Source organism: Phodopus roborovskii, unplaced genomic scaffold (genome assembly GCF_943737965.1).
Source record: "Phodopus roborovskii unplaced genomic scaffold, PHOROB, whole genome shotgun sequence".
In the NCBI taxonomy this organism is placed as follows: Eukaryota; Metazoa; Chordata; class Mammalia; order Rodentia; family Cricetidae; genus Phodopus; species Phodopus roborovskii.
This window is the reverse complement of record NW_026126619.1, coordinates 4790770-4807678: the sequence shown is the minus strand read 5'-3', so window position 1 is coordinate 4807678 and position 16909 is coordinate 4790770. Positions and strand designations below refer to the sequence as shown.

Here is a 16909-nt window from a genome sequence, read left to right as displayed (position 1 = left end):
ATTAGTACCTTCCACGGGAAGCATTGTAATTCTGGTCTAGTGGGCTCCTGAGCTAATAGATGTGGATTTAAAGTCTCAGAATAAACAACACAGATGTAGTAGAACTTGTTACATGTGTGGAGCGAAGAAAAAACTCTAAGGCACTGCCTAGGCTGTTTTGTAATATAAAATGTTGAAATAATGGGGACTTTTAAAAATATTTTTTTCTTAAGACCTTTATAAAGTGTTATTTTGAAATGAAATATAACTATTGCTTTACTTAATGAGAACATAAGTTTTTCTATTTTTAAATAAGTACTTTACAATGGGTTTTGTACTGTGTGTAATGTTTCCAGCAATGCCACAGATCACAAAGGAGGCAGACATGCTTGTAAGATCCAAAATATAATTTAATAAACATCAAACAGTCATCTATATTTTTATTCACTTATTTGGTAAATATATTTTGAGCATGTGCTATAAGTTAGATATTAAACTAAGGATACAGCAATAAAACAGTGAAGCCTGCCTCTCATTTACTGTCATCGAAAGTAAATAAGGAGAAAAATTAAAATATAATTTTTGTGAGAAATAGCAGCCTTGATGGAAAGTGGGAAATAAGATAAGAACAATAGAACAGTATTGTTGGCAATGATCTAGAACTTGTTTTCAGAAGGTCACATTAAACGAGTCCTAAATAAAAAGAGGAAACTTATAGAAGAGTGGTTTTTAAAAATTTGCTCACTTTTACAATAGGAGGAATTGAACTTATGGCCTTGTACATACTAGGCAAGATTTCTATCACTAAGCTACACCCTTGGCTTCTTTTCCCTTTGATATTGACACTCTTTAAATTACCTAGGTTGACCTTGAACTCACTTGTGGAGGGTGAAAACTGAGTGTGTGTTCACTTGTGTACATGTTCATGCATATGTAGATGTGTATGCATGCACATGTGTGCATTTACTTGTGGAGACCAGAGGACAACCTCAGGTTTCATTCTCAGGGACACCATGCACCTCCCTTGACGCAGGGTCTCTCACTGTCCTGGAACTCAACAAGTATTCTTAAATTTCTAGCCAGTGTGCCCCAGGGATTTATTTTTTTCTCAGCCTTCCCAACATTAGAATCACAAGTGTGCATGCACCGCTTTACCACACATGTTTACATGGGTTCTGGTGATGAAGCTCAGGTTCTCATAGTTGTGTGGCCAGTACTAATGGGCTGAGATCTCTTCTGTCTTGGAAGAACAATTTTAATAAGGTTTGTGAAAAACACTGTTTTTGTTTGTTTGTTTGCAATAGAAGACTACACAGAAGACATTGCTATGTTTGCAAATAGCTGGATTGTGCAAACTCTAGATGACTCTAAATGTATACCCACTCCCTCGGACTTTCCAAATCCATGTTCCAGTGGAATGCCAGCATTTGAGGTAAGTTTAATGTAAGAAATATTTGAGCATGTTGAACTTAATACAGATCTTCTTGTATGTTTAACATTAAACATTTTAGTGAAAATACAGAATAATTGAGTTCTTGAATTCAGATTATGTAATTGCAATATGGAATGACCACATTAATTTCAGAAATAGTGGGTATGACATGATTCATCAGTGCAATAATTAAAAAATATATAGCTTGAAAAATTGCTCATTGCATTTTATGAATGGGAATTATCCCTTCCCTGGTGAGAACAGAGAGTTTTTTTTTTTTTTTTGCAAGTAGACTAGTACCAAGTAGAAGCAAGAATTCTCATGTAACAGTGAAGGTGTTTTGATGATTGGCATCTGTTCTTCACACACAGGCAATCTTCTTTAAATGCCAGATATTGCTGCAATTCCCTTTTCTGAGCTGCCACGAATACATTGACCCATACTTATATATTGCCAGCTGTGTTAATGATCTGTGCAAGTAAGTAAAACAATTGGTACTTGCAGTATATTTATTTATGAAAAACAAACAAACAAAAAACCCAAGAGCAGATGTACTTCTGTGACATAGCTATTGTTAGCAGGTTGCCATGGAGTGCTAAACATATAGTCCAAACTGGATGAAGAGCTAGTTATTAGAAGCTGACTGTTCAGTGGGTAGTTAAATGTTTTATTGGGAGCAGAATCTAGTGGCTTTTAAACATTTTGTGCTACTGGCCCTTTTTAGATTCTAGAGGTGTCTGTAGAAACTTGTGTGCAATGATGTTTTAAATCCTCAAAACAAAATAATATTATGAAGGAAACTCATGAGATTGGTATCTAAAGAGTGAAAGGAATCAATTTCTAATATACATATGTGCTTTAAAATATATTTCATATTTAATAAATTCTGAAATTTGACATCGTGGGTGTAAACAATAATTTGTAATTTCTACAATTCTAATGAAAGCACATGAAAAATAAATGAGACATGTTGCTGACAAAGTCACATATGTTGTGAATAACATTTTGTGATTTGATTGTAGGGAATGCTTAATTTCAATTGGAGATTAGTTGAAATGCACCTTTAATGCTTTTCTATTCATAGTCTGAGATTGCTTTATGTTGTCCCAGGTTAACAGCAGCCAGAACAGGAAGTTGTCTAGGCAACTAATTGGTCACACTGTGTTTATAATAGAACTTAAGACAAATTACCCATTGTTCAACTATTTTTAAATTTTGTTTATTTATAATCAAGTATGTGTGATTAGCCACCTTGCAGATTAAGAGTACTTTAAAGATTTTGTATATCTGAATATTTAATAAATCCCAAGAAATATAAATAGTACACTTGAATATTTTTTGTAGAATAGTGGACTAGTTTTTGGTCAAGTAAAGCCATTTGAGTTTTTGGTAGCTTGTAAGGTAATCTCTACTTTTATTAAAGCAAAAAAAAAAAAAAAATGGAAGTAGTATTGAAATTATTTTACCTGATAATACTCTCTTCCTTAGATCAATTGTATATTATACAGTGTATTGAATATACTGATATTTTTCAAATATTAAATTAAACTGATTATCTTTATGACTTGGCTTTGAGTAGAGAGCAGTCATATCTTTGTGTGTGCAGATGGTCTCCAAATCTGGGGGTTTCTAAACAAATACAAAGCTCACCATTAGAGTCTTCTCTTTACTGATGGTCAGTGACCTTACGATGAACTTTTGAAAAATTTCTTCCCACTCTTTTAAAAAAGTAAGCACCAATTGTTATGTCTTCGTTCTTTTACTCAGGCTGACCTTGTCCCTTATTTCCCCATTTATATAGAATTAAACATTATTTTTTCCCCACAGTGGTTTGTGTCCATTGTTTTGAATTTTCCTAAATTGCTTTGTCATAGCCATCTTCAACACCCATTTCTTTCTGTAGGCTGAGATAAGGCATCATTTGGTATATTCGAGAAAGCCACTCTCTATTCATTAATTTGGCTGCTTCAAAAGCTAAAGTGACAGTGAATAAACTTAAATGGAATGTTTATACTTCTCTCATTTAAAAGTTCAAGCCAGTAATTGCTCTTGGATTAACGTCATGGCTCTGTTCCATACACTTCACAGTGACTTTGCAGTCTTGTTGATACATGATGTCCTTGTTACTGTTCTCAGTTTCACGTCCCAAACTGTCTCCTCTTATGTCTTCATGTTAACTGTCAGAAAGGGAGAAAGGAAACAAAAGGATAGAGTTTTTGACCTGGAAGATTCATATACAGCCCTCATTCTTAGCCTTTTGGACCAGAATGTAGAAACATGGCCATGCCTAGATGCACAGAAGGCCAGTGATGCCTCTTGCTGAACATTCATACATCTAGGAAATATACAATGGTCTTATAATGAAAACAACGAGCAACTAGAAATAAAAGTATTCCTCTTCTATACCCACACCATATAAACTTTCAACTTTTAAATTTAATTTGTTTTGAATACCTGATTTTGCCTTTTCCAGGACAAAATGGAACAGGACAGTAAGACAGAGAATTAGCTTGTAGTGGTTTAAGTTAGCTGACACTTAAGACATATGTTGGAGGTGGAAAGACTGGGTTGGGGTTCAGGCAGGTCATACAGGAAGAAGGGCATTGTGGTTGAGTTTAGTGGACATTGTCAAAACAGAAATGGGAAACTCCCAGAATAAGTTCCTACTTCTCCTGGTATTTCCTTCAGGGCATATCTTTGTACCCTCCTTCTGTCCTTTTCTTCGGTAGGATATGAAAGATTCTTTTCTTTTCCTGTACCATGGAACTGATTCAGAAAGATCCTGTTCAATGAAAAGGTAAATTGGCTGGACACACATTCATTTCTTGCTTCTATCATGATGACTCATTGACATTGACTTGACATCCATATTTGTACTTCATAGCTAAGCAGTGGGACAGATGTGGATACATAGAGACCATTCCCACATAGTCTCTACCCTGAAAACCTAAATTCTGTTAGGTTAGAGTAGTAAGGGCAGACTTATATGGCTCTTGCCATATAAGATCAAGGACTGCATACAAGGCTCTACAGAAAAGGTAGCATTTTGGATGGGAACAATATATTCATTGTGCTTACACCTTCTGGGTTTGCTTCTAAAAACTTGGCAGCAAAGAGATGATTTTTAATTTCTGGCATGTGAAAGTCGATTGAATTGAAACAACTATTAGTTAATGCTTGCTTTTCTCATTAGAGTTAACATCCAAATGGAAAATTGCTCATTTCCTCTCAGTAAGTTAGGCTAATAAATTCCTTCTAACCCAGTTTGATGTCTTTCATTAGGTGCTGTAAGAGTGTGTGCCGTGCATGGTTCCCAGAGTAATATAGACTCTCAGTAAATGACAGATATTTTAATACTTGCTGCATCATTTGGCAAGCCCTAAATCACTTTCCGTGTTAACTTTCAAAATTACTGTTGATTGTAGGGAACACTCATTAACGTAAACCATGAGATTTGGAGGTTAAAAACTCAACAATTTTTGAAACACACTCCTTTTCAGAAAGACTTTTCTGTTTTGTACCTTCAGGATTTTTTCTGAGCCCCAGCAGTTATATGGACAGGGTTCCCTTTTGCCTTCGAAAGCTCAGTTAATTGGACTAGATAAGCTACTTGTCTCCAATTACAGTAGCACAGAATAAGGGCAATTTGAGAAGGTGGCTTTTATAACAAAGACTGAAAATGTTAAGAGTCACAAAATGGAGCATTCTTACGGTCATTATCTTTTAAGATGCTTAACTATCCAATTTTGAGTATGGATTGGGTTGAAAACCAAGACCGCTACCTTGTTAGAAACCTGTTTATTTTGAAAGTGCCTTGTTAATCTGCCTTGGGAACTGGCAGATCCCATAAGAAATTATTGTTTAGAGAGCTTCTAAAGTGATTGCAAGAAAAATAATTAGAGATAATTTACTCGTGGCAATTTACTCATTGTAAAAATGTCTAGCTTCAGTGAAAGGATTCAAAAATCTCCCTTTAAATCTGTGAAATGTTATTTATTAAGTCTTTAAAAATATTTTGGACTGTTATGGCAAAGACCACTACAGGATGAGTGTGATCTTTCGGAGGGCCACGTATTATTGGGCATTTCAGAATGAGCTATTTGAAAATAAAGGTTCATCTTTGATATTTTGTAAAAATACAATTTATCTGTTTTAATTTCATTTAAATTTTCATCTGAATTTAATGATCATTAAGTTCTAAAATGTCTGGCACATTTTGTGTAGAAGTAAAAACACATACAAATATTTTAAAAGTTTTAAATACAAATACTTTTCATTATAGTTTTTATTTGACCCATAGGAAAAGTGTTCCATTTATTGAAAGGCTTCGGCGAAGGTGTTGACATACATTGTACGACATTTAGGTGGGTGCATTCATCTAGGATCTGTTGTTTGTATGTTCTCAACATTCTTGTCTTCTATGAGGTATATCATGGAAGACATGCATTCTCAGGTCAACTAACGAGATAGTCACTAGAACACCATTGCTTTTAAGACACAGCAGATCCAAGGCAGAATTCTGTTTAAATTCCCAAGTGACCCTGGCTTGGTTATTTTCATTTTTATTCTTTCTAGAACTGATGATGATGAAACTTACTGTAGAGCAGCCACAGAGTACGCGAGAGCCTGTTCCCATGCTGGTTTCCCCATTCAAGACTGGAGGGACGACTTCCCAGCATGCAGTATGTTTGTAGTTTTTCAATCCATGTATTTTACAAAAAAGTTTCAGTCTACAGTCCAGTTTACCTAACTTCTCAAAACTAACACATTGCAAAACTTTTTAAAATTGCCAACATATTTGTAAATGTACCTGTTTCCTAAACACTGTTTTTTTTTTGTTTTTTGTTTTTTGTTTTTTATTTGTTTTGAAAGAGGATAAAATTGACGTGTTTCCCATTGTCTGCCCATTGCAGCTGATAAGTGTGATGACAGCTTTGTCCACCGGGATTGTATTAGTTGTTGCCCCCCGAGCTGCACATTTGAGAAGCAGTGTCTTGGGAGCAATCTTCACTGTCTTGATGGATGCTATTGTGCTGATGGTAAGCTCCTCATGGAGAAAGCATGCCTGCAGTACTCGGTTGTATGAAGACCATACACTGGTCTTGCTGTCCATTCCCTGGACATTAGAGATATTGCAACTTCATACCCTTGTAGCATTCAGTCCATGAAGTGATTGAGAGGAAGGTTTTTTTTTTTTTTTTTTTTTTTTTTTTTTAAATTTTGTAAAGCATTCAGAAACTTGGAATTTAGTATTTTAAATTCCCAAGGTGATGAGTGTATTCACTATATAATAGTACTTTATACATTTTTTGTTTCTGGACAATGAAAGTGAATTTAGGAAAAAGCCTCCACATTTTTCCATTATAAGATTTTAGTCCTAGTGTAGTTTTAATATCTGAAATGAAAATAACTGCAAATGATTGCAGTTGAAAGTTGAAAGTTGCAGTTGAAAGTTATTGTACGGGCAGACATTTATAAAGAAGGCTGAAGACGTTTTTTAGAACTTCCTCTCCCTATTTCTCTGAGCATGCACATGTGTAATGTATTGTGCGTGTGCTTCTGCATGAGGAGAGGCCAGAGATTGATGCTATGTGTGTAAGGATTCAGGCATTATGCTGGCCTGTCCCTGTCACCTGGCAAAGTGCACACAGGCAGTACTCAGGTCAGCTCGCAGGTGCAAAGGACCCCTTTAAAAGAATGACGCGGCTCACTCAGTCTTTTTTCTCTCTCGTTCCTGCTGTTCCTGTGGGCCAGACAGGACTCTTCCTTTCTCCAGTTTCTCTTCTGTCCTCTCTCTTTATCTGTTTTCTCTTCCCTTTTTCCCTTTCTGATAAAACTTCCCACTAAGCTCTGTCTGCCTGGCATATTTGTCCCCCGCTGGTCACCCTCACCTGCCTTGGAATCATCCAACGTTCCCCTCGCGCTGTATCCTAACAATGTGTACTTATTTATTAACCTCCACCTGGATTTTGGAGATGGGTCTTTCTCCGAACCATGGAGAACCATGGAGCTTGCCATTTCAGCTACACTGGCTGACTACCAAGTTCTGGGATCCATTTGTTCATTAACCCAGGGCTGGGATTGCGGGAATGCATCACTAGGCCCGGCTTTCTCCGCATTCCGCAGATCCAAACATAAACCCTATGCATACACAGCAAGCATTTTACCTACTCAGCCACATTTGCAGCCCAACATGTTCTCCACCCTTAAAACAAATACAGACTAGTGAGAGAGAGAGAGAGAGAGAGAGAGAGAGAGAGAGAGAGAGAGAGAGAGAGAGAGAGAGAGAGTTAAGTGATTTTCCCAGCCCCTTTTCTGACAGCAAACCAGTGACAGCCTTGAGGTGTTTGTTTACAGTCAAACACTGGGTAAGGATGTGGTTCAGGGTATAAATCCAAGTGCTGCTGCAGTAGGCCAATCTCTTTTCCTGTAGAAACTTGCTATGAAAAAGGCCAGTGGATGCAAAAGCTGATTTAAATTCTGCTCCATCTTCATTTACCTCCACAAAGATAGAAAACAAACGCACAGCATTGGACCTTACTGTTTGCACGACAGTAGTCTTTTTCATGATGGTAGTCTAAATGTCTTTTATCTTGGACTGAACAGAACATAAACTAAGGATGTACCCTCTCTTTTCTTTGGTAGGCTTTGAGGCTTTGGTGGTAAGTTACAGGAAATCAAAGTTGAAATTCACTGAAGTAAACCTTCATAAAGTAGACACTGACTGAGAGCTAAGTTGCTAGAATCCTCCCTGACGGACAAGGAGTTTTTGTCTCTAACACCTGCTGTAAGCAAGATCTCAGCATTTGATTGAGTTGTTATATGTTCAAAGAATGTAACCCTTACTATTTCTTTTGAGATCGTGACATACATTTTTCTTAAACAGGACTCATAATGGACAATGGGACTTGCATCTCTTTGGAAAGTTGTCCCTGTAGTTTCCATGGCTTAGCTTATTCAGTTGGTTCAAAGATTGAACAGGAGTGCACCGAGTGGTAAGTGGTCAATGGGTGGAGAATAATTTTTGGGTACTGATCTCTTTAACAACTTGGACATGACAGGTATCTCACAGAGTCTGCCTACTGCTTATTTTAATCTGCACATTCTGAGGTGCAGTTTGTATTTTATTTGAACTCCATAGGTTCATTATCTTCTGTTTGTACTCTTATTATTTCCCTTGGTAATTTCATAAAATCCTATGCCCATGTGCCGGTCATCTCATTTTGTTATTCACGACCATTAATTAACACATGCTTTTATTCTGAGGACTAGATGGTGCTTTTGCGTTTTCATACAAGAAAACTTTATATAGTGACTTTATAAAGTGACTGTCTATTGCCAACATTTGGTCACGCTCAGTAAGATTTGCAATTCCTTATTAAACTAGCTCAGGCATGAAGAATTCCTGCAGGACACTCCCGGGTAAAAACGGAAGGCTGTATGACCATGGCCTCTTTCTCTTTGTGACAGCATACACAAATGCTATGCAATCATATAACCTACCTTGGTCTCAGATGCTGACATCATCAGGGACGCTTTCTTTCCTCAGAAATTCCTCTCTTTGTCAGGGGGGAAGAAGCCTGGGTCTTACACAAGAAAGTGTCTCTTTCCTCTTGTCTGTGTCTGATCGACATTAAATAGATAGTAATAGATAATCATTTATGAGCCATCCAGTTCATAACCACTAGTCCAACTTTTTTAGAGAAGTTTTCTAGTCAGATAATAAGGCACCTATTATATTTTATGTATTAATCAATGTATTGAGGCAAATGTCACCAAAACTTCTGTGTCAGGCTAATAAATATCTTTATGATTTTATTTAGTGTGTGTGTTGGTGGAGTTTGGAACTGCACTGAGCATGACTGTCCAGGTAATCTTTTCAACTGTTGGAGGAAAAAAAATCTTAAAATCTTAAAAAACACTTTTAACTTGCAAGGAAAAACAACACTGGTTTTCATGAATGTATCTCATATATATATATACATATATACATATATACGTATATATATTTATATATGTACATACACACATACATACATATATATATCTCAAAGGACATAATAACAAAATTTACATATAGAGGATACTTGGAAAATTGAGTACATGGTATTGAGTATGTAACTTTGGTGAAATTTGTTAAAATGTGTAAATATAATGCCTAAACTACATGGAGAAATTATCATTTAATAATTTCTAAATGAAATTTAATAACTTAATTTGTCAGTTCAGTCAATCTAAATTAACACTTTAGATTTTCTTCTGAGGTGTGCTTATTTATCCTAAGTCATTTTCTCGTTTTTCAGGAATTAATACACTTTTTCCTCCTCCATCCTTTATCTTCTTTATTTATCTCTGATAGTTCAGTGCTCTGTTGTGGGTGATTCTCATTTTACCACCTTTGATGGGCGCCATTATTCTTTTATTGGCTTGTGCCAGTACATCCTCGTGAAAGGGACTGGAAAAGATAAATTCACCATTACTTTACAGAAAGCTCATTGTGAACAGGTAAGTGCAAACTCCCAACAGTAAGTTGGGGAGCAGTCCTACTTTTCAAAGCCCAACTTCGCATCCTGATTAAGTGACAACGTTAATTCATAAAATAGATCTTTATTCTTAATGTATTGATTATTAAGATGTCATTCTTAATGTATCAGAAAAGAATGAATAATGCTCACTGTCAGTTATGTTGATGTGATGAACCTTGATTTTAGACATATTTACATTTGAAAACAAAAATAACTAAAGCTTATTTATATATGTTATCTTTCTCCCAAACTATTTGTGTAACAGGGTATTTTTTAAAATAGCATCCAGTAGGTTTCATACCATTCTAAAGGGATTTATAATATATAATTATATAATATATAATTCTTTCATTTATTATAATGTTTCTGTTGGATCTTTTCTTTAAGTAAATACATCAATAATTTGTTGAAAAAGGAAAGAGTGATTTCAAGAGTTTGCCACAATCTTGAATAATCAGCTTGGGGGACCCTGGGGAGGAGGGGGAGGAAGGATTGTAGCAAGGAGAGGGGTCAAGGACGGCACAGAAAATCTCACAGAAACAACTACCTCAGCTCTCAGGGTTCACAGAGACTAAAGCAATAATCGGGGACCTGGCACGGGTCTGAGCTAGGCCCTCTGCATATATGTTATGGTTGTGAAGCTTGCTCTTCAGGTGGGACTTCTAATAGTAGGAGAGGGGGCTGTCCTGACTCTTTGCTTGCTTTTGGGACCCTTTTCTTTTTACTGGGTTGCCTCATCCAGCCTCGATCCGAAGGGAGGTACCTAGTCTTATTGTAACTTGGTAAACCATGACTTGCTGATACCCATGGGAGGCTTGCCCTTTTCTGAGAGGAAGCAAAGGAGAGGATTGGGAGTGAGTAGGGAGGGAGGGGCTGGGAGAGGAGGATGGAGGGGACATTGTAGTTGGAATGTAATAAATGAGAGAAGAATAAAAAAGTAATGGCAGTAAAAGGCCATTTCCAACAAACATTATAAACCAATTTCTTTGCTTCCCCCGACCCCCAGATAGCTTGTAGCACAGTCTAATCTCAGATTTGTTGCATTCAGCTCCTGGAGTGCTGGGAATATGCCTGTGAGCCCCATGCCTGGCTCCAGCTTGATTGTTTCGCTGAAATTTATTAGCGTTTACATTAGCTTTATAATAAGTTCTAAATTGCTTGGTTATGCAATTGTCTTTATTGACAAGTCCGTCAGTTATACTAGTTAAGTGATAAACTATGTATTATGAAAACAAATTGCTGGTATTTGAGTGAAGATGTTGTTATCCAACATTTTATGTAACATATGTATGTTATATTTGGTATGTCACTAGGAGTGGGGTTACATGAAACAGATCATCAGTTGTTTCATCCTATCTGTCAGTAACATTCAAGCCTCCATATGTACCAGAAATTCTTGTTTGTATGTATCCTTTCTCTGTCTCCTACTTTCTCTCCCTCCCTTCGCCCACCTCTGTCTCTTTCTCTCACCAATACTTTGACTTTTATGCAGAACCTGGGTTTGGTCTGCCTTCAGTCAATAACTCTAATCCTGGAGGATGATTTTAACAAACAAGTGATACTCAGTAGAGGAGGCCAAATCCTCACCAGTCCCAACCAAGGCTTCACTCTGAACGGTAAGAAGCAATGCTTTGAGGACATCAGCATGGTTAGCAAACACAAGCCACAGGGCCCATTTCCTTCTTGGTGGTTGACATAACACATTTACAGGGTGTGCTCATGTCACATCACCAAAAATACTGAGGCCAACGTGCTTCTTATTTTTCTCAAGTGGCCTAGAATTTGCACAAGGAAACAGATTCTCAAAATAAAGTGGGATAGACTCAAAGATGTGCATAGGACTTTGTGGTTTAAATGAGGAGTAGCCTGCCCAACCCCAGGAAAAGGGCTTCCAGGCTCAGGGTAGCATTTGAAGCTGAGCAATTCTTAGGATTAAAGAGGTGAACAGAGGGGCAGGTGTGTGAAGCCTGTTTAGGGCTAATATGACTGGACTGACATTGCCGTATCCTGGACGGGGTAAATAGAGACTATCCAGGCCTGACATTAGGAAAGCTGGTTGGACATGAACAATATGTAGATAGCTTCCTATGTGGTAGCTTCCCGAGATGGACTTTGTTTATATCTGCATTACAACACAGGCATTAAGAATGTTCTTTTACTCTCACAGTGAAGACTCTTAGAAATGTTCCAGCTTGTGCCACAAATCACATGTCAAAGTTACATAGGTATCATGCTAAGAAATGTCGTTTTTCAGATTTGTGGCCGTAGGGACCACACTGAGAAATTTAAATCTGTGAAAAAATTGACGTCAGAGCAAGGAAGAGCTTTTGGTGACAAAGTCACTAGCTCAGTTCTGAACATGAGTTTGTCTGCAATGTGTCTTATAAAGTAGTTATTATCAAGAGTTTTATTTTCCACTTTTTTGTTGGTATTCACAGAAATGTGGAAAAGTTTTGAGGAAAATAATGTTTCCTAATGGATCATGGCCTCTTTAGACTAACAGGACACACTGCACCACACACACGCACGCATGCACGCACACACACACACACACACACACACACACACACATACACACACACACAAGTACGCATACACTGCATCCCCATACAACATAAACAAATGACATATGCACACAAATGTATACATACACACATATCAACACCACGCCTCCCCCATACTCCCTCCCATATAATCCCACACCACATTTCTGCTACATTATTTACCCCACCACACACATACATATATATGTACACCACACACAGAAACACACACACCATGAAAAAAGATGATTAGAGTTTCAATATCTAAAACCTATCCACTCTTCAAGATTTTTGACAGTGGAAGTTACATGTTGATAACAATCTATCAAAAATACTTGCTGAAGACCAGGAAAGTAAAAGAGAGAGAGAGACAGGGGAGGGAACTCGGGAAAAACAGTCAGCCCACTGGGGAGAGATTTACCCCTGGAGCACGGGCAGGACCCGCCACCTGGCTACCCACTTACAGCTGTCATAAAAGGAGAGGCCTAGTGTTGTCCTCTGTCCCTTCAGAACACTGCCTACATGTGACAACACTGATTTATACGTGTTCTCTTCCTCCAGGTATTGTTGAAATTCAAACTCTGTCATCCTTATTCATCCTTCTAAGAACCACATTTGGCTTAAAGATTTTGTTTGCTGTTGACGGAGAGAGAATTTACATTCAGCTCTCCAGTGCATGGAAAAGGAGGACATTAGGTCTGTGTGGCACCTTTAATGGCAACATCAGGGATGACTTTCTGTGAGTATGACTTATGCACAGCTCAGTTTAGAGGAGAGAGATTCATTAAAAATGTTTATATAACTGATAGGAGGTCAGCAGTCACTGGCTAACTTGTATAGCCATCCTCCAATTAGTGTCCTTGTTTAGTTAGAGAAGAAACTAAGACCCCCCCCCCCAAGGGAACAAAAAACTCATTCAAGGTCCCTTATCTTAGAATTTCTTAAAGTTTTCCCACTCAGAACCCCTATTTATTCATAAAATTTTATGCAGTCCTGGGTATATAAATACATAAAATATAAATATGCACCAAGCACATAGTGACAATAAACTATAAGGAAAATTATTTAAAACAATCCTTTGCCATTTATTAAGGATGAGAGCATATTTGCACAGTAAGAAGATGAATGTGTGTGTTCACATTTACACAAAGAATTGAACTGAGTATGCCATCCTACAGGACATAGAGCATCTTCAACATCCTTCAGATTCACTCAATATTTTGATTTTATAATCGTCAATACTGAGAAAACTAATTCATGTAACTATGTGATCTAAAAATGTCAGAGATGTGTTTAAGGTCATTTCAGATGTTCTTGAATAATTTATCCTAAGCTCAAGTCACAAGTTAATGACTTTTAAAACAAAACTCAAATCAACAAGTAAAATAGTAGTCCTTAAAAAGCAAGCATTCTGATACAATACAGCTCAGAGATATATTAATTTGATATTTACATGGGGGAAATGGTGGTAGGCGAAAATTAAAAATAGGTTTTCTAGAACAAGGCCATATGTTTGTGTGAGGGTGAAAGTCTTTGTACAGTTTACACATTGTAATTCATAACATACAATATTCTCAAGTCTGAGATGAGGTGCTCCAAACAGTATGACAGTATGGGAAGTGTGTGTGTGTGTGTGTGTGTGTTTTGTGCAGGCCAGAAGGCAACCTCAAGTGCTGCTCCTCAGGCGCCACCCACCTTCTTTTTTGAGACAGATTCTCTATTGGCCTGGAGCTGACTAATGTAGACTGGCTTACCCAAAGCCAGGGACCCAACTGGCTCTACCTTCCCAGTGCTGGGATTGTAAGTGTGCACCACCATTTTGTAACATGGGTTTTAAGGAAAAGAAAATGTCTCGCGTAGCCCAGGCTGGATTCAAACCTGCAGTGTAAGCCAAGGCTGGCCTTGAACTCCTAATGCTCCTACTTCCACCTTCCAAAGCACTGGTATTATAGGGACGAACGCCACAGGTGACTTCATTGTCTTGGAATTTAGCGTGGGTGGTTGCCCATTCCGAAGCCTTTGGCAGTTGCCAGCCTTTCTGTGACTCCCTTTTCATCTGCACGACTCCGTATGTGCAATGACCACAGTTTAAGAAACCATGACCTAGTCCACATTCTGGAGTGAGGCTTGGATTTATGCAGCATGACTCAGGATGTTGCTACCTGTTGCCTTCTGTGCTCGCCTCTGCTACATATCAAGTATGGTGGTCTGCTTTAGAAACGTGCAGCCTTTTACAAGATCTTAATGTCAATTGCAATAACTGTTAATTACAGTAAGTACTGGGGTTATTTGGTACTACTGTTAGCTGTGAGACAAATATGCCTATCTAAGTTCACTGGATTTTAGGAAAATTGGTGTTGCCTTGGCAGAAAAGCAATGAAGTATGTCTGTCTCCTTGGGTATGAGGATATGTGTTGCCATACCCGTGAGAATCAGCAGTTCCTGGTTCAGGGTCATGGAGTGAGTACTAGTCATTTGGCCCGAAGCCTGCTGGGAACCAGATACGTGACATGACTAAGTTCTCACCCTCCACAAACTGATGTCACACTGTCAGGAAGGGATTTTAATCACTGAGAAACATGGGCTTAAAAAATAGCAGCTCTGAAGGCTGTCAGGCGTAGTTGGGAGCTGGGCTGAAGGTAGGGTTAATCGAAGGGAGTTGTTGATCAGTGGATGAATAGAGATCTGTCATTCAGCACAGTTCCAGGAGTCAGTGTGTTATATGCTTGAAAATTGCTAAGGGGCCAAATAGCAACTCTCCTTCTGCCATAATGACAAGAGTATGAGGCGGCACCTATGTCCATTAGCTTGGCTTAACCATTGCATAGTGGATACATGTCACTTTAAAGAATTATGTCACAGGCCTGGAGGGATAGCTCAGCTATTAAAGGCTAGGCTCACAACCCAAAAGTAAAAGAATTATGTTGTACATTTCAAATACTTGCAATTTTAAGCTGACTGCAGTAATCTCTCTATGCAATGCTAATGAAGACATATTTAATGACGGGTGAGGCAACAGCCAACAATGCAGATGATATATTGAGGTAATTTCAGCATGATCAATGCTGCCCTCTGTGGTCATAACCAGAGACAGAGTATAAGTTCAGAGTCACTGTGGACTGAGCATCCAGGGGACATGTCATAGAAGATTTGTTCTCTAAATAACATGTGATTTATTTTTTCCAAATACCTTCATACATAATCTTGTTCTCTGTGGTTCTTTCCTTTGTAATCTTGATGACAAACTCTGGTTTAATATTCAACCCAAGCAGACATTCTTTGCTTTTAAAAATTTCGCTTACATCTAGCTGATGTCAGAACTGGATCCACTGCAAGAAGAATATTTAACATTTATCAGTTTTCATACCAAACTGCCAGGGTTCTGAGCAGTAGGAGGCTACCCTCAGTCCCTGTAATCTCAGGACTTGTCCACCCTCGATAGTCAGCTGCGTGGAGCAGGGTTTTTAGCAGTTCACTAAGAAGTACACTGGATGGGCAATGAGAGCTGACATTTTAATTAAAGATTTAAAAAGTAAAGTTTATTTTACATTATCTCTAATGTAACTTATTTGCTTTTAGATTCTTTTTTTTTTTACTTGAAGTTAGAATAACAATGTAGCTATCACATTTTCAAACCAGAAACCATGCTAGGAGGCTTGGTTCTGATGTCCAGAAGAGAAGTTAAGCCCTCTGTCTTGGCCTTGTTTGTCAGAATGGGTTAGCAGTCAGTGTTTAACAGACGGTAGATCTGTCTGCCACTCTCTGGCCCCAGTCTCCTCCATGCATAAACACTCGGGTGTGATAAGAATGCAGGATAATATTTCAGGCAGAGATAACTCTTCAACATTGTTTAGCTTTGCAACTAAAGTAGTTAAAATTCTTTACTTGACAAAGGTTAACGCGGGTCTACAAACATAGTTTAATGGAAAAATATTCATTGAGAATTTATTTTACATGCCCTGTTAGAGTAAGTCAAGTATAAAGGCCATTTTATAAAGTGAAATACAATAAATAAACAGGCCTACATTCTGGTGCCTATCTTTAACAAATTTATTGTTTTAAGTCAACTAAACGAAATAAGAGAGCCAGGCTCTGGGTAGTTCCTCCTGGGAACCCTGAGCTATTTTTGCTTTCCTTGGGAAGAAGGCAGGGAGAAGGCAGGCAGGGGAGAAAAGGAGAGGGCCATTAACAGAACTCAGGCAGTTTTTGAATCTTAATACCTTCATCTGAACAAAATGAGACTTTCGCGTCAGGCTTCTTATAGTTCTTAAGCATCCTGAGGACTTCTTGAGAAATAGGCAAGGGAAGGAAAGGGTGGGAGAAGGCAAGGGTAATGTCCTGTGCACCGCTTCCTCTCTCTCTCACTGAAGAAGTGATCTCAGCTAGATGGTAAGGAGAGCACTCGTTTATGAGGGGGCTGTGAGAGTGGA

At 38.0% G+C, this 16909-nt stretch overlaps 1 protein-coding gene across 1 annotated transcript in view; it reads left to right on the top strand.

Annotated features, from left to right (window-relative positions):
• The window catches only part of Otogl (otogelin like), a 133614-nt gene that overhangs the window by 32140 nt on the left and 84565 nt on the right, over window positions 1-16909 (top strand). Inside the window, exons 10-18 of the mRNA XM_051206415.1 lie at window positions 1284-1411; window positions 1783-1889; window positions 5987-6093; window positions 6325-6450; window positions 8298-8406; window positions 9235-9281; window positions 9771-9916; window positions 11429-11552; window positions 13041-13218. Coding sequence (XP_051062372.1) covers window positions 1284-1411; window positions 1783-1889; window positions 5987-6093; window positions 6325-6450; window positions 8298-8406; window positions 9235-9281; window positions 9771-9916; window positions 11429-11552; window positions 13041-13218 — 1072 coding nt within the window. The remainder of the gene's footprint in view (window positions 1-1283; window positions 1412-1782; window positions 1890-5986; window positions 6094-6324; window positions 6451-8297; window positions 8407-9234; window positions 9282-9770; window positions 9917-11428; window positions 11553-13040; window positions 13219-16909) is intronic.